Consider the following 26812-nt stretch of genomic DNA (forward strand, 5'->3'; position numbering starts at 1 on the left):
CACATGGATCTATTGTACTAAAACAAATCATGTCCATATAAAATATTTTGATTTATTGTTCAAATTGTTGCTCAAACACATGGTTTTAAAAACCGGACTAGATTTACACCAAAAAAAAAAAAACCGGACTAAATTGATCGGTCTAATCAATTCAACCGGAAACCAAATACCAGTCCGTCACGCTAAAAATGCCCAAAACCGATCACAACCAGCCAAATTGATCAAAACTGGAAATTGGAGGCAAATTCAATTTTGCTCAGATCCAATTTTTAAAACCATACTCAAACATCTCATTTTAATTTTAAAAAAGGGTGTACCTAGCTACAACATAGCTGTCATTATGACTAACATGTACAAATTGACATGAAAATACTATTTGAGCAAATGTGAATTAACGAGGCTATGCAAGTGGAAACTATGCAAAGAGGGTAATGAAACCTAAGTCAAAATGGTCCCCATCACTACTACCCCACAAATTAAAATATAAATAAAACCCCAAATCATAGGAAAGAAACCTAGGCTAATGGACCTAAATGGCAAAGAAAATAAAACTCTAACCTATGACACACTGACACACCATAAATATAAAAAACCAATCAAAATTTCTCCTCCTAAATCACACTTCACCTTTCCTGCCACCAACTATATAAAAAATAAATAAAATATTAACATTTTACACTTCCCAAGTAGAAGCACCTAGAAATTAATTAACTAACTAAAGTACAAAAAAATAACAATTATTAAGGCTATAATCAGTTGCCCCGCCGTACAACGTGAGCATGTGACTCTGTCCGATTCCCATTGGTAATGGTTATCACCACAGCTATCGAGGTGTCACTTTTCTATTGGCTGGCCAAGCATGTTTGTACGATGATGTTGACATTTCGCTCTAACTAAAAAGCTTTCCTTACCTATAGATATTTATATACATATAGATATTCTCCTTAATTCTTTGGTTTCCTTAATCTTTGCTCAACTTTTTCTTAATTTTACCAAAACAAGATAAGGGTGAGAGACCAAAATATGTCTATTTTAATTTGCCCATGTTGAAACATTTTTGGTAATACACTCCATTTTTATATTCTCTCTCTTTTGGGGTTTTGGGGTTTTATGCTTTACCTTTCTTTTTGTGGGGCAAAGAGAAGAACTTACAAAAGAAAGCCAAAGACAAAAGAGATTAAGATTCGGTGCAATACTTGTATTGTACCGAGTACAATTCACCTAGTTTGTCTTGCAATTTTTTTTTACTTCTTACTTTTTTATTTTTTATCTTTTATTTCTCATAAATTTTTTTTACTTTTTTTTAATTAAAGGTTAAAATTGAAAATTGGTTTTTTATATATCAATTTTAGTCATTAAAAACAATTGCATAATGTGGAATGCTTTAAGTATTTTACCTTATCTCAATCGGACAAAAAGATTAATGAAAAAGGAAACGGGTTCTGTGGTCTCTGTCCAAAGAGACTGATACATCCATAGATCCTCCTTGTTGCTACTCTCAGAAGTCAGAATCCTTCTAGAGTTTCTGAAATTTTTCCATATTTGTTGCCACCTCCATATATGCTGTTGATATAACTGTGTTTTCTTCCCCTAAACTCTCACTGGGTCTCTGTGTTTCCAGCTCATTCTTTGAAAATTTGCCCTCTCTTTGCTCTAAATCTTTCTGGGTTTTTGTTTTCAACAAAAAATTTCATCAAATTTTGGAACTGTCCATGTTATGGAGTTCTAAAGTTTTCTTTGAGCGTCTGGGTTGTAAGTTTTCTTTGTGAATTTCAACAAACCTGCGTGTATTTCTTGAGCTGAAGCATAAGCATATCTGGGATTTTCCACTCAAACTTGGTGAGATTTTGAACTTATTTCATGTTGATCTTTCATTTGTTTTCTTCTACAAATAGCAATTAGGGTTGAGTCGAATTAAAATGAAGCAGTTTTGTAACCATTTTGTGATCATTTAGAACATCATGGTGAGAGGGAAGATTCAGATGAAGCGAATCGAGAACGCGACGAGCCGGCAAGTCACTTTCTCAAAGCGTCGAAATGGGTTGCTAAAGAAAGCCCACGAGCTCTCAGTTCTTTGTGATGCTGAAGTTGCTGTGATCATCTTTTCGCAGAAAGGCAGGCTCTATGAGTTTTCAAGCACTGAGTATGTGTTTCTTTCATCACCTAAATATATTATATAATCATATATTACAATCCTTTTTTTTAATAAATTTTTATAATGCTTCGTAGCGCGTAATTTAAGATTTTTGTGCATTAATAAGAACTGTTTTATGGTTTTGGTATGATTGCGTGAGGTGGCGACAGCAAGGTCTGGGAATTCAGCGAAAACACACACTGTAGGTCTAGGAAATTGGAGTAGGTTTAGTGTACGAGGAACTTGGCCTTTCAGTGTTTGTTTCATAGTATGATATTGCTCTTTTAGTTCAGCAGTGTTTATGTTTGTGTCTGAATCGAATCTAATCTAATCTAATTTTTTATTAGATTTTACATATATGAACCTTTTCGGATTTGCTTATTTCTTTTGAATTCGGTACATAGGAAAGTATGAGGGGAAACAACTTTAGTGATTTCCCTTACGATATCTTACTCTTTTGTATACATTCATCTCTTTGAGTACCTTGAAATTTTCAGAACTATACAAGTTCTTAGTGGCTTTGGTCTCTCCATCTTTCTTCTTTATTTTCCTTTTCTGATTTAGTGCCTCTTTTCAACGTTACTGAATTTCTTCAAGTGCCTCTTTGAGTTCTCTAATCATAGCCTATTCCATCAATTAGGGTTTGTTATACTTTCATTAGAAATAGTTATAGATAGACAGTTTGATTTTGGAACTTGCGAGCCACCTTTGCCATTGGTCTTTCCGGGTCAACTAGTAATGTTGGCCTTTCCTATTCGACATAAGTTTCTTCCAAGACAAATGTGTTCCTTTGAAATTTCAACCACACTGACATTAATTGGTTTTATAGTACTTTGTTATCCTTTTCTTTTTTATAAGTTGTTGGTTTTATAGTACTTTGTGGTAGACAAGATTTAATGAGGCTTTTTGTTATGTTTGACACTTGTTGGTACTTTGTGAAGGATATTGTATGGGGACTATTGTTTTTCAATATATATATATATATATATATATATATATATATATATATATTTTTTTTTTTAATTTTTACTTAGTTATGATGTAGAATTTCACCAAAAAAGGACCATTTCGACTCACCCCAAACCGAATATATACAACCCCCCTTGGCAGATTTGTATGGGCCTACTGTACCTTGTGTATCTTTTTCGTGTGTATGTGTGTTCTGGTATTTAAATCTGGCCACATGCTCATTGTACGTGAGTAGCTAACTAGATATCTACATTATGCAAGCAGTCCATCAAGTACTTATTTCTCTCACTGCTCCGAGTTGGTAGTTTCTAGGTGACGAAAAGACTTTAATTTGGATAAGGATCAAATGAAAGGAAAGAAATGAGAGCTGCAATATATAAGTATTTAAGGTGTTTGCGTGCACATGCCCATTCGGTCTATTGTTTAAGATGAGTTAAGAACTCAAGATATCATGTGATGAATTGTCCCCATCTAAATCTCTGGGGACCTAAGTTGCTTTGCATTAAAAATTAAAGTTTTTGGGAGTGTGGTAGTATGGTTTGATTTACCCCCTAACTTGAGTGAGTGAAAGAACTAATGGGATTTATTATGACTCTATTTGACAAGTAGACTTGAAGTTAAACACCTTGTAGCAGGACTTGGTTAAGTAAACATCAGTGCTTAACTCTTTTTAAACTCTGAGGATCACTATATGGGGCTGTAGTAGCACCCTTTAATGTTGTTAATAGTAAGAATCTTGCAACCTAAATCTGGCACCCTTTGGTGCCTCTCTTGTGCTTCCTAGAGATTTGATGACTATTTCTCCATAAAATATAGGATCTACGAATTGCTTAACTCTTTTGTACACCTACTACATATTGGCCAATATAATTTCTCAATGAGTTTTAGTTCAAATGGTAACTCCTCTCAATTTAAGAGTAAAATAGAGAGTGAGGTCATCATGAGTTTAAGAAATTAAGACCCACCAAGTGTATATGTGACTTGCTAATGAAAAGAGAGCATTGGCTGGTATATTTGTGTGCAAATTTCTTTCTTTTTATAGTCATGTTCCATGGTCAATACTATGTCAAGAAAACTATACGTTTTTAGACCCCTTAACACAAGTTGTTTAACCTAGTTATTTAACCAAGTGATTACTTAGATAAATTATTTAGATCTAGGTTAACACAATAATAATCATATCATGTAAATAATGCGGAAAAATAAATAATACAACGATATGATAACCCATGAAAATCTAACTGGTAAAAAATCTAAGGAGGATTTAACCTAGCTATCCTCAAGGTAAAAACAAATCCATTATGAAAGAATTAAAGTTTGTTCAATAAGAGACCATTAACATCCTATTGCTACCTTATGTAGAAAACTTACTACCACAACCACGTGACAACTTTTAGTCCACGTACTACTTCTTTCCTTGATCTGCATCAACCACAAATTCACCTACTTGTGACTTTGAGATTCCACTCAAAGGTTTAAGATTTCTTTAAAGTTTTTTATGCAGCAACTGAAGCAACTATCAAATTCTTGATGTGAATCTTGATTTTAATAGTTCAAAGTATGTGTTTGAAGGTAAATATCTCTAAATCTTATAGAAGATTCAACACACAGCACTCAAAAGACTTCTAAAATGTAGCTAAACCCTACACGTCAAATGGGCTTGGGCTGAATTGGAATTTCTGTAGAAAATTAAACCTGCACGAGATTCGATCGATCGAGTCTAATTTTCGATCGATCGAGTCTTGCAGATTTTGACCAATAAATCCTGCAATCACTCGATTCCAATTTTACATAAAATCACCTTTGAGCAAGTCTAAATCTAGACTTTATGTTTTGATCATGATTTGCCAACATAATACATATTGAAGTTCTAATATATTAGTTCCTAAAGTCTTTGAACCTAACAAAAACAAAGTAGCTTCGAATGATTTGGAGTGATCTGATCACTTATTTCATATGTGATGAAAGTCGGTAGAAGAGTGAGTTGTAGCCAACTTCTACAACCCTTGAGATAATTGGTCCTAGACAAGTCAACACAGTAGAAGTCCTAGACCAGTCAACATAGGACATAAAATCATATTAATTAGCTTGACTTTCCCAAGTGATAGTCAAACATTCTTGAGTTTTTAATCCACCAAACACAAGAAGAGTGTGTTGTTTTTTCAAGTTTTTAACCCTTGGCTGCCATTTCTTGAGCTCTCTCAAAACATATATAGTCATGTGTCCTAATTCAGTCCCTTCCACGTGAAACTCAGAATTCTAGTTTGATTGAAATTGAACTCTGTGTCAAGCAAAACAAATAAGTTGAGTATTGCAATTTGTTGAAATTCTTACCAAACTTGTAGCATGTGGGCTAATAGATGAATGATTCAAAATTCCATTGCTTTAATTTTTAGGCTATTCACAATATTCACCAAATAAGGATTAATAACCATCAAATTTCCCAATACCTTAAAAATAAAGGTTCTCATTCTTTTTCTTGATTGGCATTGGTAATCAACAAAGGACTTGGGACAGAATCAAGACTTTCTACCAACATGAAATTCAATGGCATAAATTCCTTGCAACCATGTGATATTGGAACCTGTAGGTTTTGGGCTCACCACTAAAATCGAGTTGAATGACATCATCCACCAAATTCAGCAATTGCTTCTACTTCAAATGCTTTGGTATCTTCCTTGTACGTCCACTCTAAGGTCGTCCAAATGTATTCCTTCAGTTCGATTCTTGCTCTCTTGGATATTTTCTCTACATTCATTAATAATACCATTGTCTTTGGTTTGTAGTTTGGACTGTTGCTAAATTATCTGATATTTCATCCCCAATTGCTACGTCTGGTTATAGTGCTCTTATTCTTAACTAAACTTGTACTTTTGGTGGAAATTGAGTCTTAAGCAATTACTTTATATTGTGCCATGTGTGAAGTTAAGCTTTACATTCTTTTACTCAATACCACTGCTGTTGTTCCCATGGTTTTAAAAACTTGAACGGTCAAAGAAAAAGAGATCGGTTCCCAGTTTTTCCCGGTTCTTGATTAGTTTTCACTGGGTTTGACTGGTTTTCCCCATACTGGTTCCGATTCCTAGTTCAACCGGTTGGTCTGGTCCTAGTTTTAAAACAGTGGTTGTTATCATGTTCATACCATCTAGTCATCTCTGCAAATTTCTCCATATTTTCATTGCTAGAGCCTTTTATTTGTTCTCCATTTGGGTGGACGAATATGGTGATCGAGAGATTTATTGTTGTTGTGAGTCCTATTGTCAATATGATCTTGATTAGGTTTTGAGTGAGCGACGGAGGACAAGGGGGAACAACAAAAATCTGATTTAGAAAAACCAGGGGCAGATTGGGTATAGCTTGGGTTTTGAAGAATTAGGGTTAGGTTTTTTGGTGGGGAATAGGCTAGAAAATAAGAGGGATAATAGGGTCTCCAAAGGGAACAATGATTAGTAGGTTTGGAGATGAAACAAAGGAAAACAATCAAGGTTTAGGTGGTTGTTCCTGTGCTGTGAACAGTGATCTGTGAACAATAACCATGAATAGTATAATTAAAGAAAATAGATAAATTCTAGGAATCACATCTAGACTTCCTAAGCATCACACCTAGGGTTCCTTGGACCTCAGAGAAGGTTGCATTACACAAACCATAAAAAAAGCTTCATGGCTCTTAAATTCAGAAAACATTCATCAATAATCAACTTAATAGAAAGTACTACAATTCTTTAAATAGAAAACTAATACCTAATCCTAGTTGAATTAGGATTTCTTAAAACCCTAATAAGACTTGGACTTGGACTCAAGCTTTTACTACTAAGCCCAATAATTAACTAAATTTAAAATAAAGCCCAAAAGAAGATCCAATAGACCGTTAGCACAGCCCATTTCAAAATATTATGAAATTACAAAACTGTTCCCGATACATGAAATCAAATAAAATATAATAAATTAGTCTTCCCATTGCCTCCTGCATCATTCTCCCTGGGTTGGAGAAAACTTGACCTCGAGTTTTGAATGTTGAAATAAAAAGAATTTTGGTTTCTTGAAGTGCATCCTTGACATTGAATAAACACTTTGAATTTGAATTTCCTTTTGTTTCTTCGTTTGTGGCATATAATGATGATAATGATACACCCACCAATGCAATTGAGCCATTAAACTTTTCAAGAATGATAAAATCAATATTTTGAAAAGTTGGCATAGGCAATAGAACTTTGCTTTGATACGCAACATCAACATCAAATAAGTCACTTTGTCCTTCGCTTCGGCCTCATATTTATTCCACAGTACTTGATCAATTTCAACGTCATTGATAATTGTCATCTCTTAAAAGCCTTGTTGCATTACTTCAAGCTTCCCTTGATCACTTGCATCTATCTTCAACTCAACATCTCCTATGTGGCCTCTACACAACTTATACCTTTGACAAAGTCAGTAGAGTACTCATGCATAGGACATAAGGGCTTTGATAAATCTTTCAAAGAAAAATTAGTGCAATCTTTGGAAAAATTTTCTGGAATTTGAGGCACTTCTATAGTCTAGTTAGGTTTTATTTTGGTAGCTTCTGCTGCTACACCAAAATTTTTTGCTTCTAGATCTTTCCTTCAATAACTTTTGGCTTTGATATTTTAAATTTATCCATCTTGGCTAAGGTCATAGGTTTCAAAACAACCTCCTTCTTGCTAACCATTAGAGCATAGGTGTTTTTTCTCCCATAATGTTTTATATTTTGATCAAAGAGCCAAGGTCGACTAAGAAGGATATGTGTAACTTTCATAGGAATTATATCACACATGATAGAATCACTATAAATACCACAAGAAAAAAAATAAGGTATCTATGAGTTACTAGAATAGAAGTATTGTCTATCCAAGCCACTTTGTATGATTGAGGATGAGGTTCAACTAGAAGCTTAAGGAGTTCAACCGTGGAAGATGACACAACATTCATGCAACTTCCCCCATCAATAATAACATTCTTTGCTTGGTTTCCACAACGAACCAACATCTGAAATATTGAAGTTTGCCTCCAATCCTCTTTCTCTACTTTAGGGGCTACTAAAATACGTCTCACTATAGATAAAGGAGAAGTATCCACTTCATCCTCCTCCAAGTCATCCATAGCAAAATCTTCATAATCAAATACATCCTCCATATGACCTTCATCTTGCTCATAATCACTCAATTCCCCCCTAAACAATCTCCTTGATTGTGTAGACATGATGCGAAATCCCTGCTCTGATCGCAAACTAATGTAGGACAAGGGGACACAATAAAAATCTGATTTAGAAAACCAGGGTAGATTTGGTATAGCTTTGGTTTTGAAGAATTAGGGTTAGGTTTTTTGGTAGGGAATAGGCTAGAAAATAAGAGGGATAATAGGGTTTCCAAAGGAACAAGGATTAATAGGGTTTGGGGATAAAAACAAAGGAAAGCAATCAAGATTTAGGTAGCTGTTCCTGTGCTGTGAATAGTGATCTGTGAATAGTAATCGTAAATAGTAAAGTGAAAGAAAATAGATAAATTCTAAGAATCACACCTAGACTTCGTAAGCATCACACTTAGGGTTCCTTGGTATCACACCTCGGAGAAGGTTGCATCACACAAACCATAAAGAAATCTTCATAACTCTTAAATTCTGAAAATATTCATCAATAATCAACTCAATAGAAAGTACTCCAACTCTTTAAATAGAAAACTAATACCTAATTCTAGTTGAATTAGGATTTTTTAAAACCCTAATAAGACTTGGACTTGGACTCAGGCTTTTATTATTAAGCCCAACTAAATAACCAAACTTAAAATAAAGCCCAAAAGAAGATCTAATGGACTGTTAGCACAACCCATTCTAGAATATTATGAAATTACAAAACTGCTCTTGATACATAAAATAAAATAAAATATAATAAATATGTCTTCCCATTGTCTCCTGCATCAGTGAGCCGCTTGGATCTCTTATAACCCTTACTAGATTTCAAGTTGGAACATTTATAATTTGAATCTCGAAAGAGTCTCATCACTGTGATTTAAGTCATCGAAATGGTTGTTGTTGCACTCATTAGCCATCATGTCAAGCTAGACTAACACATAATAACTACAACTCCTCTACAAACTTAGTTCTACTAGAACTTTAGGCTGCTCGGTAATGAAAAGAAAAACTATCAAATATTTTATGAAACTCAACCAAAAACTTGATTTTCATTTTATGGGTTGTAAGCCTATATGTACACTTGGTGTACATAACCCTTTTGTTTGGTTCCTTGGTTACACAAAGGACTTCAACGTATGTTCATCATCGTTGGAGTTCTCATCGTAGATTGTGGTGAATCCAAATCAACAAATGAAACTCTTTTGATGTGTTCACCCACATCTTCAATGGTAAAATCCTCCTCCGCAATGCATAGATTTGGACAACGGTTTTGAGGCTGATTTCCAACAGTTAAGGTGGCGAATTGCTGTACATCAAATTTATCCTCCATCAATTGAAAGTGCTCCTCTAGTTAGGCATCGTGTGCAACCTCAACGTGTTCAAACACTTCATCTACAACATCATGCTCTCTCCCATGTGCTCTTCTTCCTGCCATGATAAGACTTGACCTTTTCCTAATACCAACTAATGCAGCATAGCGTGGCCCTACTACCAATTGATGTAGCGTAGCCGTAGCGTCTCTTTGATACCAATTGATGTAGTGCAGTGTGCCTCTTATGCTAATTGATGTAGCGTAAACGTGTAGAAGTGGAATCTATAATACACTAACTACAACCTTTCTAAGTGTACGTACTACATTAGATGAGATCAAAGCCACACTATGCTACAACAAATACAAATAGATGTGGGATGGTATTACAGAATGGCTTGTAGCCAACTTCTACAAACTGGGAAATAACCCTAGATTTCACTCGAAATCCATGAACCAAGAAAAAATATTCACAAAAATGTATATTGATAATCTAAATATTTTATAATAAGATTCTAATAATATATCATGGTGAGTAGGCTTTGCATCCTTAATTATATAGAAATCCTTAACTAATCAACCTAGGAAATGCAATCATATTAATTAATTCAATGTTTTGAATCTTTTGATATCAAAGTCAAATATTTATTAGTCTTAAAATTAAGAAGTACAAATACTTTGAAACCCTTGACATGGTCATTTTGACAAGTGTTCAAAGTCGAACATGATGGGAATACTTTCTATTTATTTGTTTAGGTCCCTGTAAACTCAACCTAATTAATTAATCAAGTTGATATTTAGATTTATTATTTAAATCTAGGTTAAATACATACAATCATATCACACAGTGCAGAAAAGTAAAAGAGACAAGCGATACGATTATCCAAGAAAACCAATGAAGTTAACAGTTTCAAGGTAAAAAACTTGGGGGGCAATTTAACCTAATCTATTCTTAAGGCAAACAAATTCACTATGATAGAATGAAAGTTTTACAATAGATTTTCTCCCTAAAATCTAAAGCTACCTATTGTAGTAATTATTTTACACAACCGCGTGCAACTCCGAATCTACGGACTCTTCAATTTAAATTTGTTGAACACAAACACCCACGTTTGAGACTTTAAGATCCCACTCAAAAGCTTTTTTTAATCACCGTCAGTAGTTGATCTTTATGCAGCAACTTGTCTCCACCAGTTCTTGATAGTAGATCTAGCTTCCAGTAGATGCTTATTGAGTTAGAAGGCTACAGAATCCTCAAAAATTTCACCGGAGTAATTCACAAGACTTCCAAGAACTACTGAAATGTATTTAGGGTTTTTCTTTTATACTAGGTAGTGTAGAACTGAAACCCTAAATGTTTTTGCGAGTTTTGGGCCTGATTTAAAATCTGCAAAATACGACTTTTGATTGATCGAGCCTTTCTTTCAATTGGTCGAGCTTTACATATTATGAATTCTTCTTTCTGTAGTTTGACTGCTCTTGAATATTGACTTGAACAAACTTGAACAATGTCTAACACCTAATCTAGACATTGTTTTGTTTTCGGTTTACCAACATACATAAATTTAGATACTAAATATTTGTCCTGAATATTTAGAACCTAACACTTTTGCATGGATATCCTTATTATTTGGGAGGAAAAAAAATTATTTTATTGAAAAGGAAATTCTGTTAATTTTATGTCTTTAAAGATTTTGATAATTATTTATTGGGAAACTTATAAATAAACATAATATATGCTTATAAATAAATAAAATATACTTAAAAAAATACTATGTAGTTTGTTGGACCATGAGCTATGCCATTCCACTTCAAAACCAATTGGCGATGAGGAAGACACAGTCAAATCTTTTATGGCTTTCGACATCACACCACGTGGGCCTGTTTTTAGAGTGGTTGTAGGGAGTCAAATTGTAGTCCCCCAACAATTCCTCCCTCACAATGGCACTCCCGTGACTCGAACCTGTGACCTTGGCTCTGATACCATATGTCGGACCGTGAGCTATGTCATTTCACCTCAAAACCAATTGATGATGAATAAGACACACTCAAATCTTTTATGGCTTTCGACATCACACCACGAGGTCCTGTTTTTAGAGTGGTTGTTGGGAGTCAAATTGTGGTCCCCCCAACAATCCCTCCCTCACAATGGCACTCCTGTGACTCGAACTTGTGACCTTGGCTCTGATACCATATGTCGAACCGTGAGCTATGTCATTCCACCTCAAAACCAATTGATGATGAATAAGACACTCAAATCTTTTATGGCTTTCGACATCACACCACGCAGGCCTGTTTTTAGAGTAGTTGTAGAGAGTCAAATTGTGGTCCCCCAACATGGTTAATTAATTGTTATAAGCAAAAACTCTATAATTACTATTGAACATGGGTTGGGAGCCTTAAAAAGAATATGTCAACAAAGGTATTGGGTGAACAAACAATTCTTCTATTACCTAAAACTAACGCCTAATAGAATCATTGATTTGCAGATCCCATTCAAATATTTTCTTTCATCTTAAAGAAAAAAGGGGGAGAAATCGAAGAGGATTCTTAATAATAAGCAAGAAAGTTGGAAAGAGCATGATCAAGGCTTTAGTCTAGCCTGTGTGGTTCTGATGGGATTAGATTGTATAAGTATGTGTTAAATCCCACATTGAACATAAAATAGGTAGATTTTGGTTATATAATTGATGTGATATTTGGATTTTGTCTACCATCACCTTTGTTATTTGTTTACATATCATTAGATCACACCATTAAAAAAAAAAAAGTATATTATTTTAAAAATACAGCATAAATAACGAAAGTGAGAAGAAAAAAAAAAACGTAAATAGACATACAAACAGGTAGAATTTTGAATTTGAATGAAAAATTCAGAACTAAAAGAACAAATTTATATGTTATCTCTTTTATTATATTTAAATTTAGCAGCATCCTTGTGTTATTCTAATATAATTTTATAGATGTTATAAAAAAATCAAATAAGTAAGCATTTAATATATAGTCCCCCCCCCCCCTCTCCAATGGAAGCTATTTTTTCAATTAATCTATAATAATAATAATAATAATAATAATAATAATAATAATAATAATCGGTAGAGCAGAGAGAAAATTCAATTAATTTTCAAATTGAAATTCAATTAGAGTTTAATTTTGCGCTATGTGTCTCATCTAATTTAAATTTAGAATTTTGTGCCAAATGAGTTAATTTAGTGTAAAAATTGAATTTCCATTAGAGTTTAATTTTGCGCCTTGTGTCTCATCTAATCTAAATTTTAAATTTTTGTGCCAAATTAGTTAATTTAGTGTAGAAAATGAGAAGTCCAATATAATAAATCATAAAAAACATAATCATATAACTAAAAAAAATTCAAATTTATAAATCATCTATATATATATATTAATAGGTAAAATTTAGAGAAAGTTGAATTAAAATTTGAAATTATAATCCAATTTTGCATGTGTCTAAATTTATGTGGAGATTACACCATAATTATCCACTTAAGTATGTGCCATGTGTCTGCTTAAGTTTTTTAATCTTTGTGTCAAGTGAGTTATTGAGTGCAAAATACTAAAAATCTAATATCAATGAATTATAAAATTAAAAAAAAACAATTACATATACTCAATAAAAATCACATGTTTCTTAAAAAAATAAATAAAATAAAAATCACCATACATTCTATCTTGTTAAAAATTAGAAGAAAAAAAAAAGATCATCAGTAGTATTAAATTTAAATAAGAATTTTAATATGGGACTAATTATATTTACTTTAAAAAAAAAAAGACTAATTATCTATATTTTATGATAAAAATTGTGTTTAATTTTAAATGTATCTATACGTATGCATGAATGTATATGTATGTTTTTAAAATAATAATAATAATAATTTGACTAATTATTTATATTTTTATAATAAAAATTTAGTTTTATTTTAAATGCATCTATGCGTTTGCATGGAGTTACATGCTAGTATAATTAATAAGGAAGGGGACTTTGTTTAATATATTCTTTATTTTCCAACTTTGAGCTATGTTTTCAATTAAAATAATTAATAAAGAAGGGATTTTGTTTAATTTATTCTTTTATTACTTACATTATGAAAAGTACTTATTGTCTCATATTAATATAATTTAAAATGATTTTATATTTTTATTTATTAATCTTATTTACATGCGTATATATGTGTGTGTGTGTGACAATAAGATCATTCAAAATACTATAGAAATCTTTAAGATGTTGATATTTAATATGAAAATTCACCTTTAGACCCCTGCAATGGCTTTTTAAAACAATCTGGAGCCTAGCCTAGCTCGTCAAAACTACTATAAAGAAGTTGCGATACAACCAAACTTGCAAGACCTACAATACATGTAATTTTCCTTGCATATAAGTTCCTAGCTCTTGCTCTAATTGATCTTCAAGCCCATGCCATCATAATGATTCAAAGCAGTAAGTCGAGATGCATTGGTTGCCAAACCGATCTCTCGGTTACTTCAAGGTCACTTGAAGATTTCTGATGTCTCTGTGAGTTCAAGACTACACTACGATAACATAAGTGATGATCTTGTATTTGGGGGATAAAATCTCCTCTTAAGGTATAGGGTTGGAAGACAAATCTGGGTATATAGGATTTTTCTTTAATTAGGTTCCAGTATTCGTCTTGCTTCTTTGGAGACTAGGGTTAATAAGTGTTTATATATAAGTATGGTTTTGGATAAATTTTTTCACATGACTAACTCTTAAAGCAAATCTCAAAATTTCCCATAATAGGGTTTTTGTCGAGACTTTACCAAAAGTTTCCGCCTAGATCTCCGATGGCTAGTGTAAGGACAAGATTTGAGTCCTAAGCCCAAGAGGTAATGAGATTAAGGTCCAAAGAGCCCAATGCAATGAATTTGTAGAGAATGTGCTAAAAACTAGGCTCCAATGGAATGAACTAAGTTCAACATGGACTAAAGATGATATGAAAACAGAGAAAAATAAGCTTCTCGCAAACGTATCCTTCCTCGGCAAAGTCCGAGGTGAACAGTTCTCTTTTAGACTTGATTACAATTTCAGTTCTTGTTGCTACAATGTCTCTGCTACAGATTCTCAAATAGATCCCGATGTAAAGGGCTTCTTTCTCTTTTATATTCTTCTATTTCTTCCATCTTCAACCTCTACGTGTAAGTCAAGTTGCTGGCTTTGATCCTTATCCCATCAAGACCTTCCTGAAATCTCAAGGAGTAGCTGTAAGGCTGATTATCACTGTTCAGGTATCACTTCCACATTAATGCGGCTAGAGGGTTAGCTGCAGAGCATTCAATGTAGTGGTAGCAGCTTTCTCTTCGATATTTCTTGGCTTCCCTTTGTCCTATGCTTTCTTGATGTTTATGCTTATCAATAGAATCCTCCGGAGGATTGCTCTTGATGGCAGACTACACCTTCTGATCTCCACCTTGCTTAGCCGAGGAGGCATTCCTCCTCGGACTACCTTCCCAAACCTTCAAAGTCATAATCTTCTTGTAACCCACTGATTCTTACCCCTATACTAACGTCTACTTGACCTCGGACTATTTAAGCGTTCTCGGACAAGGCCCACGACCCAATATATATTTTTGGGCCTTTTATCCCTACAATCGGGAATTCCAATATTGCTCAACCAAGATTGAACGTTGCTTGATTAAAACTTACTTTGATGCACAACGAACTGAAGCTCAACTTTAGCCTTCATTACCCATTGTGGAAATACAAAATAAAACCCAATAATTACAAAAACATTTGTCATGGAATTAGCCAACACCTAAAAATCCTAACAAACTCTCCATTGGGAAATTTCATGACAAAAAAACCCTAATACAGATTCGAGTACTAAAGCATAAGTTATGAAATACATACCAAACTAACTTATAGCCGGACTAGAGAGTAGAGACCAAGTTGATAAACTCTTACAAAGTACTTGTCTTTCTTGAAAACATTGGACAAAAATATTAAACACATCCAGTATAAAAACAATATCAAACAAGTAAATCACTATATATTAAAAATGAAAACCGCATACTTGACCATAAATCTGTGATCATCATGCCTATAATGGGATTGACTATTTGAACATGCTAACAACAATTAACGCTTAGTGCCAAGTGTCTAGTAATTCAATTAACACCTTCTAATGTTTTTGGCTAAGACATCAAAGGGTCTCTTAGTGTTCATATGACAATGGCCATGACAATCATGAAATGCTTTAGCAGTGTTGGCATTTCTAAATCTATTCTCATCAAAATGGGAGGTCATTGCCAATTGTCCATGGCATTTTTAGGAATGCAACCAAATACTTAAAAATATTTTCTCTTCTGAAAAATATTTTCACTTGAAATTGTTTTATGATCAAAAAATATTTTCTTGTCAAACCAAACATGCCTTTTTTCATTATTTTTGTTTTGTTATCGTGAGTTAGGGGTGTCCATACTTGACTGGAGATTGACGAACCGATGAAACTACCCAACGCCAACCCATGGCCCGCTTGATCCAATGCTCCAGTCACTTGGTTGTAGTTCTTGCCTCCAAGAACCAACATCAGTGGGTTGAGTAACAGGTTTCCTTCTCCAAAACCCTAGCCACCCAACCTGATTGATGATATACAAGAACTCCGACTAGATCCTGCTAGATCAAGATTTGATCTGGCGAGATCCAGCTAGATTCGGTCAAATCCTAGTCAATTTTGGTGACTTTTTGCCTAAATTGGGTGAGTTCTAGTTGAATTCGGCGACTTCCACCACTAACTGAACCGATCAACGTTCACCCGAGCCCAAAACTGACTCAAGCCGCTAATATTGGCTTTTGATTGCGGATCTCTTTCGCTGCCACTGGATGTGAGCGAGTTGGGTTCGGGTTGAGTCCAAAACCGAACCGACCCAACTCGTGGACATGCCTAGCGTGAGTGTTCAAAGCACTTCAAGTATGTGACTTTTCATCATTTGGTTTCTTGATAGTGAAAGAACTTTAATTTACCATATGAACAAAAAAGATTTGATTAATTTATTTTGTTGTTTCTATAAAAATTTTGGTTGCCCTAACAAATTCAAAACTTGTAGATTTTGTCAAGAGTATTGTAGTTAAATTGACACTTTTTGGTATTTCTACTAGTGACATCTAAGATTTAAATCTCTTTTTCTCACAATAATTATCAAAAAAAAATTTAAGTTTTTATTTATTTTTTATTTTACAAATTCCATAAGCTATAAGCAGCAGTATGTACTCTGTTCTCCTGCTTCCTTCTGTGTGTTTTTTATGCTTCTTTTGTTGATTTCTTTTTCAATATGGATGGCTTTGTTTTTTTCTTCGTTGAATCAAAAACATTTGAGTTTTCGGTTGAGGAAGGTGGTATGTTTTACCAGCTTCGTATTTATGAGAGAGGCAGAGATTCTTTAAGATCAATTTTTATGGGAAAAGGTAGTGCAAAGAGATTGTTGTTCAATGTGGAAGAACTGATCTTTGGGCAATCTCGTGGTCAGATTGCAAAATCTTTCCGTGAGGGTGACAAAGGTTTTATTCTTCAGTTGGGATCCAACACTTATGGCTCTTTCTTTTTAATATCTGAACTCATTCATGGTCGTCGTAAGGGTTCTATAGTGGTCCCAGAAGGGAAGTTGGGGAGTGGCTGGAGAGGTTTTGGTTTACACTTGAGAAAGGCGATAGACTCAGAGCCTCTAGTTCCCAAGCAAGCAATCATAGGTATTCCCGAAAGAGATGCCTCAATATCCTTTGCGTCGATGGTGGCGGGGAAACGAAAAAACAACGATGGCAGAGGAGATGAAGGGAAGAATAAAACTTCATTGGTTCAAAATACAAATCCTAGAGAATTCAGCCGTAATAATCATGATACCTGCAAGGAAAGTATTCTAGGACAGAGGGAGCAACTTGGGGCGAAGATTTTGTCAGTTTCCAGCCGTAATAACCGTGATACCTACAAGGAAAGTATTCTAGGATAGAGGGAGCAACTTGGGGCGAAGGTTTTGTCAAATTTCAGCTGTAATAACCATGATACCTGCATGGAAAGTATTCTAGGATAGAGGGAGCAACTTAGGGTGAAGATTTTGTCAACAATAAATGGGATTGAAAGTAAAGGTATAAAATTTGAGTTGACCTTGAATCTTTTTATGCTTATGGAGTGTGGGAAAGATAGGAGATGGGCTATAGTGTGGTCTGAGGTCAATGAAGTGGGCCCAAAAGTGGTGCAACCTATAAAGCCCACTATTCATAATATTATTACCTCTAGCCCATTTAATACAGGCAAGCCCAAATCTGTTTAGAGGCCACACCAAAGCCAAACTTTGGTAAACCTAGCCCACAGTCAGCGTTTTAAATCTAAACTCGTAGCCCAACCGGTGTATGTGCTGGGGCCTCAAGTTTTGAAGCCGATGGAGAATCGGTTGGGCGAGAGTGAGTCTCGAGATCTGCCTCTGGTAGAGAGACAAGTGGGTGCGAGCTCAAGTGGCGATGGGATGATGCCGATGAGAGTTTTTGGTGATCTAGTGAGCGGACAAGAATTGGCGTCAAGGTGTAGCTCTAATATAGTTAATCTCGACTCCGGCAAGGCTTTTTTTTTCTGGGTTCACAGGCTCCGGGGCTGAGGTAACTCATGGATTAGGTATTCGGGACTTTGGGTTCATCTGTGATATGGTGATTAGCTTGGCAATGGTAGTGTTTGAGCCTCCGATTCTGAAAGAGGTGTGGACGATTTTTTGTCGGCAACCATGGGTGGCACAAAATAGATTTTCTCCTCTCTCAGACTTGGGTAATGGGATGGAAGCTGAGTTTGGGGAAGGGGAAGCTCATGAAGAAGAACAGAGTAGTCCTCTTGATGATAAGACGCAACAGAGGTTAGTGAATTCTGTTAGGGAATTTCAGACAGATTCTGGGCTTCACCTTCTACTGTGGGAGACCAGCGGGGTGGATGACAGTGGTTGTGGTAGTGGAGAGAAAGATAATTGTGTGTTGGAATGTGAACCTCGGTGGGAACCTAATGATCTCAGTGAAGGTTTGTTGGTTCAAGATTCTGTTGAGGGAACACAGGTGACAGAGTCTGGACCACCTTCGAATTAGGTGTTACAGTTGATGAAAAATTTCTGTAAAATGGTGGGTTTCCCTATTGTGAAACATGAAGCTCAATGTTTGGCTCTTTTTCGTATTCTGGAACAGGAATGTCTCAAGGTGAATGATGATGGGGTGTCTAAGCAACCTACAAACTTAGGGTCACGAGGTCTCAGGGAGCTTAAGGGGTTTATTTCTTATGTTAATTATGATGGCGTCTCTTCTAGGAGTAGGAGCAGAGCTTCTTCGACTACTATGGGGGTTGTTGGTAGTTTTAAATGACTATACGACTACTTTCTTGGAATGTAAAGGGGCTTAAAAATCCCCGGAAGAGAGAGGTTTGTAAGAATCTTCTAAAAGAGTGGAAATGTGATATTGTATGTTTTCAAGAAACAAAAATATCTTCTATCGATGTTGTTTTTGTTTGGAGTTTATAGGGTAGTCCTTTCATTGATTGGGCTGTTTTGGATGCTGTGCAGACTTCAGGAGGGGTCTTGCTGATTTGGGATAAGAGGGTCTTTGAGAAGTTGGATGTTATTGTTGGACAGTTTTTTGTCAGTGTATTATTGAGAGGAGTGGTGGATGACTTTGTTTGGGCTTGTACAGGTGTGTATGGCCCTAATGACAATGGACAACGGTCTACTTTGTGGGAGGAGTTGTCACAGGTGTGTGCCAGGTGGCCCATGGCATGGTGTCCAGTAGGTGATTTCAATATTATTAGGTACCTAAGTGAAAGACTTGGCTGTGAGTCTTTTAGCCCTGCTATGTTCGCATTCTTGGATTTTATAGAGAATAATTCTTTAGTTAATTTACCTTTAGAGGGGGCCTCCTTCACTTGGTTTAGAGATTCTGGTCTTTCCTCTATGTCAAGAATTGATAGGCCTTTGGTTTCTCTTGATTGGGAGGAGCACTTTGAGAGTGTATCCCAACAAGCGCTTCCTCATGTTCTTTCAGACCATTGCCAGCTTTTGTTGGATGCTGGTGTTGTTCAACGTGGTCAAAATGCCTTTAGATTTGAAAATATGTGGTTGAAAGTTGAGGGTTTTGTTGATAGAGTTAAGCATTGGTGGGATGGGTACAATTTTGCGGGCTCTCCTAGCTTCAGTTTGGCACAAAAATTGAAGGCTCTGAAAGCAGATTTAAAAAAGTGAAACAGGGAGGAGTTTGGTTATTTGGCTTCTAGAAAGAAGAACATGCTGATTGAGTTGATGGGTTTAGATGCGAGAGAGGAGTTGGTGGGTCTTTCAAATGAGGAATAGATTCGTTGCCTTCAACTCAAAGGGGACATAGAACAGTTGGCTTCTCTTGAGAAGATTTCCTGGAGTCAAAAGTCTCGGGCCTTGTATGTGAAGGAGGGCGATAATAACACTCGGCTCTTTCATAGATTAGCAAACTCACATAGAATTTCTAATCAAATTAAAAGGATTGAGGTTGATGGTGTTCTTTATGAGGATGAGTTTGATGTATGCTCTCGATTAGTCCTCTTTTACTAATGGTTGTATAAGGAAACTGAGGTGGGGCGTCCTACTATAGATGGGTTAGATTTTGCTTGTATTGAAAAGGATGAGCGGTTATCTTTAGAGGAGTTCACGAAGGAGGAAGTCATCCAGGTATTAAGGGAGATGAAGGGTGACAAAGCCCCCGGTCCTGATGGTTTCACCATAGCTTTTTTTCACAAATGTTGGTGTGTGGTGGAAAAGGATGTCATGGATTTTTTTTGTTTACTTTCATTGGCACTCTATGTTTGAACGGTTTATGAATGCTTCGTTTCTCACTTTAATTCTTAAGAAGTGTAATGCCGTTAACATTAAGGACTTTCGCCCCATTAGTTTGGTGGGTAGTGTGTACAAGCTGCTGCCCAAGGTGTTGGCTAATAGGTTGAGGATGGTTTTGGATAATCTCATCTCTGAGACTCACAATTCGTTTGTTGGCGAAAGGCAGATTCTGGATTCAGTGCTTATTGCAAATGAATGCCTAGATAGCAAGTTGAAGAGCAGAATACCAGGTGTGGTATGTAAGCTTGATATTGAAAAATCTTATGACCATGTGAACTGGGAGACCTTGTTTTATTTGTTGGGTCGGATGGGTTTTGGGTTGAAATGGAGGGGGTGGATTAAGGCTTATGTTACGTATGTCCGTTTTTCAGTCCTAGTAAATGGATCCCCTGAAGTTTTTTTGGAAGCTCTCGTGGGTTGAGACAAGAGGATCCACTATCCCTGCATTTGTTTCTCTTGATAATGGAGGTTTTAAGTAGACACTTGAAGAAGACAAAGGAGTGTAATCTTATTCGAGTTTTTCAAGTAGGAGCTGTGAACTCTGTTGGTGTGCGTATTTCCCATTTATTATTTGTTGACGACACTATCTTATTTTGTGATGCCTCTAGGGAATAGTTGTTGTCCATAAGGTTGGTGTTGTCTTGTTTTCAGGCTTTTACGGGTTTGAAGGTCAATGTCGGGAAAAGTGAGATTGTCCCTGTTAGAGAGGTGAATAATCTAGATGCACTGTCTAATATTCTTCAATGTAGAGTGGGCAGTTTGCCTATGAAATATTTGGGGATGCCATTAGGAACTTCTTTTAAGACTGCTTCGATTTGGAATCCTATTTTGGAGAAAATGGAGAAGAAACTTTTTAGGTGGAAGCGTCTCTATTTATCTAAGGGTGGTAGGCTCATGTTAATAAAGAGTACTCTCTCAAGTCTCCCAACGTACTTTTTATCTCTTTTTACTATTCCTAAAACTGTGGCTGCTAGATTGGAAAGTATTCAGAAGAATTTTTTGTGGGGGTCTTCTGAGGGGAGTTTCAAGTATCCTTTGGTGGCTTGAGAAAATGTATGTTTACCCGTTTAGATGGGTGTTTGGGGATAAGAATGTGGTGTCATTTAATCAAGCTTTATTAGGAAAATGGCTGTGGAGATATGATCATGAAGTTTCCCATTTCTGGCGGAGAGTTATCTCCACAAAATATGGTGAGGGTCAAGGGGGGTGGAGTACTAAAGTCTGCAGGAGGACTCATGGGTGTGGCCTATGGAGAAGCATTAATGAAGGGTGGGAGAGATTTTCTAAACATCTGTCTTGTGGGTGAAGGCACTCGTATCTGCTTTTGGCATGATATGTGGATTGGTGATAATACTCTAAAAGATCTCTATCCTGAGCTCTATGTGTGTTCAGCGATCAAGGATGCTTGCATCTCTAAGATTTTGTGGATTCTAGAAGGGGGTACTGTTAGAGTGTGGAATTTAAGGTTTTATAAAGCTTTTGAAGATTGGGAGTTGGTTGCATCTTATTCTCTATTTCAGCTTATCCAAACTCGTATTACTCGGGGTGATAGGAGAGATACTCTTTGCTGGCGATTAAAAGGTGATGGTAAGTTTGACACCCGGTCTTACTACCATGCGATTCGGAGTGCTTCGAATTCTTTGTTTCCTTGGAAGGGTGTTTGGAAACCAAAGATTCCTAAGTGTGTGGCGTTCTTTCTGTGGACAGCTACACATGGTCGGATCCTCACTTTGGATAATCTAATTCTTAAGGGTCGCCCTTTGGCTAATTGGTGTTGTATGTGTTGTTGTGATGGAGAGTCGGTAGACCACCTTCTTCTTCATTGTCCTGTTACTCATTCCCTATGGGCTTTTATGCTTCAGGCTTTTGGTATTCATTGGGTTATGCTAGGATTAGTGGCGGGTTTGTTATCTTGTTGGCATCAATGACGTGGAAAGCATAATTCGGACATTTAGAATTTGGTTCCAGGGTGCTTAATTTGGATTGTGTGGTTGGAACGAAATTGTCAATCTTTTGAGGACAATGAAAAGACGTTGGATGAGTTAAAGGTTTTATGCCAACGCAGTCTTTTGGAGTGGTCTCGTTGTTGGGGTTTTACTGATTGTTTTTCTCTCTCTGAGTTTATGTCTTCCCTTAGCTTAGTTTCTTGATTATCCTCTTTTTGTTGCGTTGTTTGTTCTATTATTTCTTGTTGTTCATCATTATGAACATTTTGTACTTTTCATTTTTTTCTTCTCTTTAATATTAGACTTCTGATTACCTACCCAATTTTTTTTTTTTTTTTTTTTTTTAAAGGTTTCAATAAAATTATTCTTATCTATAAAAAAAAATTGACAAGCTATTCCATTCTGCATTTCACATTCGTTTCTACTTATTATGGATGATGCAAGTGCTCAGCCACAGTAATTTTGGATTAACTATAAATCAAATGGATGATGCAAGTGCTCGGCCATTACTGGTATAAATTGAAGATTTTTGCCTTTTGCCTTTTCGTTTAAAAAACAAAAATTGGAACAGTCATTTATAAATCATCGGAATATGTGCAACAGCGCAGATATGTACAGGAGGGTATATCCAATCATCAAATAGTGATCTCAATTCTTAAGAACAGAATTTCAATTAAAATATTTCCATCAATCTTAGCTATAGGCTTAGTCTACATGAAACTTACTTATTTTGTTGTCCTGCAGTAACCTTCTCATCATTAATTTGTTGTTTGTTTATTTAGACCCCTTAAACCAGATTGTTTAACCTAAAATATTAGCTAAGTGATTACTTAGGTTAATTATTCAGATCTAAGTTAAATAATAATAAATCATATCATGCAAAGTAGTAGAAAGTAAATAACACCACAATATGATGACTCAGGAAAACCGATGAAACAAACCGTTTCAAGGTGAAAACCTAGGGAGGATTTAACCTAGAATTTCTCAAGATAAAATAAATCCACTATAAGAGAATTGAAGTTTTTACAATCAAATTTAACCTTAAATCTATTGCTATCTTAAGTAGTAACTTACTGACACGATTACGTGCAAACTCTGAATCCACGGACTCCTTTTATTCTTGGACTCACTGCAACATAAGCACCCACGCTTGTAACTTTGAGATCCCACTCAAAAGTTTTAGATCATCACTAATAGTTGATCTTATATGCAGCAATGTCTACAACACCAGATCTTGAGATTCTTTAAGGAATATTGCCGGTAGAAGACTTTAGAGTGCTTTGGGTACAAAAACCCTAGATCTACAATTGGAGGTACAAGATGCACTATTTTCTGTCTAAAATCTCTAAAAAACCCCTTTAGGGTTAGCTTATAATGTTCTTTAAATGTTGGAAAAAACGAATCGCGATTTGGGTTTCAAATGGACAAGTTATAGGCTTTTTACGTTTGCTAGTTTTTTGCTGATATGCGACTTTCGATCGATTGAGAGGAATCGAACAGCAATCGAGAGGAATTGAATAAGAGAACCAGATTGTATCTCACTTTTTTCACCGTGAGCTTGAGTTATTTTGTCTTGGACTTGAAAATACACCATTCTAACTCAATGAGACTTAGTTTTTGTCATGGTTTGCCAACACTACACACTCAAATCCTAACAATTTGATTTCATGTCAAAATTTGATATTATATTTATCGGTAAGTCTACTTTTTAACTTGGCCATCAAAATAATAGGCTGTGAAACAAAAACATCTCCAAAGTTCCTTTCAGTATTCTCTAGTTTTCTTCATATTCTGACAAACACTCACCATATATTGGGGTATAGCCATCGATTATAAGTGGAGATTGGAGAATCTGTAAAATTTCTAATATCATAATAATAAACTATCAGTTATTCTAAAAACTTAACCAACTAAAAAAAGACTGAATTTAATCACTTAACAATTATTAATTCTAACCTACACCATATTTATAAATAATAATAATAATAATAATAATAATAATAATAATAATATTATTATTATTATTATTATTATTATATGTAGATTTCATTTGTTTAATTTAGGCATTGTGCCCAAGATATCAACCTCTACAGTTCTTGCAGTCTGCGGTCTAAACTTTATGTTAATATTTTGGCCAGTAAGATGAAAGGAGAGAAAATTATGCTCTCTCTCTCTATACTAATTTATGGAATTTCACTCATGTATTTTAAGAACTCATCTTGATTATTGAGTCCATTTCCTTTCAATTTCTTACCTTTTTCTTCTTTAATAATTCAAACATAGTAATTAAAATTTTCCCTGGAATTCTCTACTTAGTCTCTTATTCTTTTACACATTCAAGAGGCTTATGCACTCTGATGAAAGGAAAGGAAATGGTCTAATTGAAGACATTTTTGACTTTTGGTTGACACCATAAAATTCCACCACATAAGATTTCAAGAACTTACAATTTTACAAGTCATTATTTTAATATACATACATACATATATATAATGAATATTAAATTATATTGTATATTTAATCCTTCATTAAAAAAATTTTGCATTATATTTTCTTTGAAATGGGAAAATAGATAGTTTTATATAGAAAAACAATTATAATAAATACCTATTAATAATTACTGTAATTAACAACTTTCATACTCAAATAAAAAAAAATAACAAAGAGAAAAAATCATATTTTGTTGTACTTTTTCATGCATTGTATAGGTTACTAACTAGTCAAATATAAAATAAAGTTCTTTTTTAATGAGAATATAATAATGATGGTTAAGATTGTCAAATGTATGTAAAAGGAATTAAGAGTCCAAGTGTTTTCTTATTTACCATAGGTTGAAAAACGGCAATTGTGGTTACACCATTTTTTTTTTTTTTTTTTGAGATGTCCTATTTTAAACACATCAGACCTGATTTTGCATCAAATAATAGCAAGTACATCCAAATATATATATATATATATATATATATATTTCTGTCCTGTCATAATTCATTTATTTTTGGATAAATTATTTTTTAAAGTTTTGGGTATAATATTTTATTTAAATCTTAAACTTTTAAAATGTTTTATTTAAATCTCCAAGTTTTTAAAAACATTCGTTTCAAACCTTATAATTTTTTTTAATATGTTAATTTGATAATTGGGAAAAGGATAATTTGAACTCTTTTGAAAATACCAAGAGATGTCAACTAGATAAACTACAAAACTCCTGACATAGATAGATTTATTTAAATCATAGAGTTTTGGATAAGTCTCATTTAACCCAGTTAGTCAAGTAATGCTTAATGCTGTTAACTGGCAACATAAAAAAAATGTGATAGAAGGTTTAAATAAAACATTTTGAAATTTTAAGGTTTAAATGAACCCGACCAAAAATTTTAAGATTTAAAAAGTAGTGTAAACTTATTTTTTTGCCTTCCTTCTTAGTATGTGATGATACGTGTAAGGTTCATGCAGATTTCTATTTCCTCTTCTTCAAAACAGTGTGAACTTTAGGTATTTTCATTTTATTTGGTTTCTTGCCGTTCTTCTTGCATATGCTTATGCTTATGCATATGCATCTACTGTACTTGTTGTGAAAGACTTATAATTTTCCCCCTTATCTGTTACTACTATTATTATTGAATTTTGTATTATTGTTACATTTTAAGTATGTGGTGAAAGTGCTAAAAATATTGTTCAGAGCCAATGCAAAGGAAAAAATATATTAAAAAGCCTTAGTTTAGGGCAAGTGCATGCCGATCAACATTCAGAGGAGTGTGGATGGGCACTCACATTTATTTGGTTTTGAATTTGTGTAGCATCTCCCACTCATTCCCATGAACAAGATTCAACTCTTAGGTATCCGCTCTGTTTGGCATGACTTCGAGGGTTGCACATGATTAGGATTGTTATGAGTTTAAGCTAGGGGCAAAACAGTAATATTATTGTACTCCTTTATATATAAATAACATTTTATGTGTTAGGGTTGATTTATCAAACCCTAAACACTTTCAACTTTGTCAATATGGTATCAAAGCACCAAACCCACCACTGCCGTTAACCCTCCAACAACCACCCATCACTATCGTGCAGCCACCGTTGTCGGAAACCATAATAGTTGCCTCCAATCACCTCGCTAGCTCTTTGACAGGATTAACGATCTCCGACAACCTCGATATAGTGGCTGGAGGAGCTGCCCAGCGTTGATGATTCTCTCTTGGGTCTTGTGACCCTAGATCGACATCGCCTAACCACGAGAGAGGCCCAATTTTACTCGCCCTCCTTCGGTGAACCTTCCTAGCCCCTTCTCCGGTCCTCGTGCTGCCGCTCCTATGTCCTATTAATGCCACCAGAGTTTTCAACTGAAGGTTTCAACCATTGTTTGATTTTCTTCTTGCCTTCGATACATTCTGATTGTATGTTTAGGCAGCCTTATGTTGATTTGTTGGACTAGACTTTGTTGGTTGATGTTTAGTGGTG

At 34.9% G+C, this 26812-nt stretch overlaps 1 protein-coding gene across 1 annotated transcript in view; it reads left to right on the forward strand.

Annotated features, from left to right (window-relative positions):
* Positions 1–1378: 1378 nt before the first annotated feature.
* Positions 1379–26812, forward strand: part of LOC142619963 (MADS-box protein AGL42-like) — a 54433-nt gene continuing 28999 nt past the window's right edge. Inside the window, exons 1-2 of the mRNA XM_075793375.1 lie at positions 1379–1839; positions 1956–2143. Of these exons, the coding sequence (XP_075649490.1) occupies positions 1962–2143 (182 nt within the window). The 5' untranslated portion in view covers positions 1379–1839; positions 1956–1961. The remainder of the gene's footprint in view (positions 1840–1955; positions 2144–26812) is intronic.

Source organism: Castanea sativa, chromosome 12, assembly GCF_040712315.1.
Source record: "Castanea sativa cultivar Marrone di Chiusa Pesio chromosome 12, ASM4071231v1".
Classification (NCBI taxonomy): Eukaryota; Viridiplantae; Streptophyta; class Magnoliopsida; order Fagales; family Fagaceae; genus Castanea; species Castanea sativa.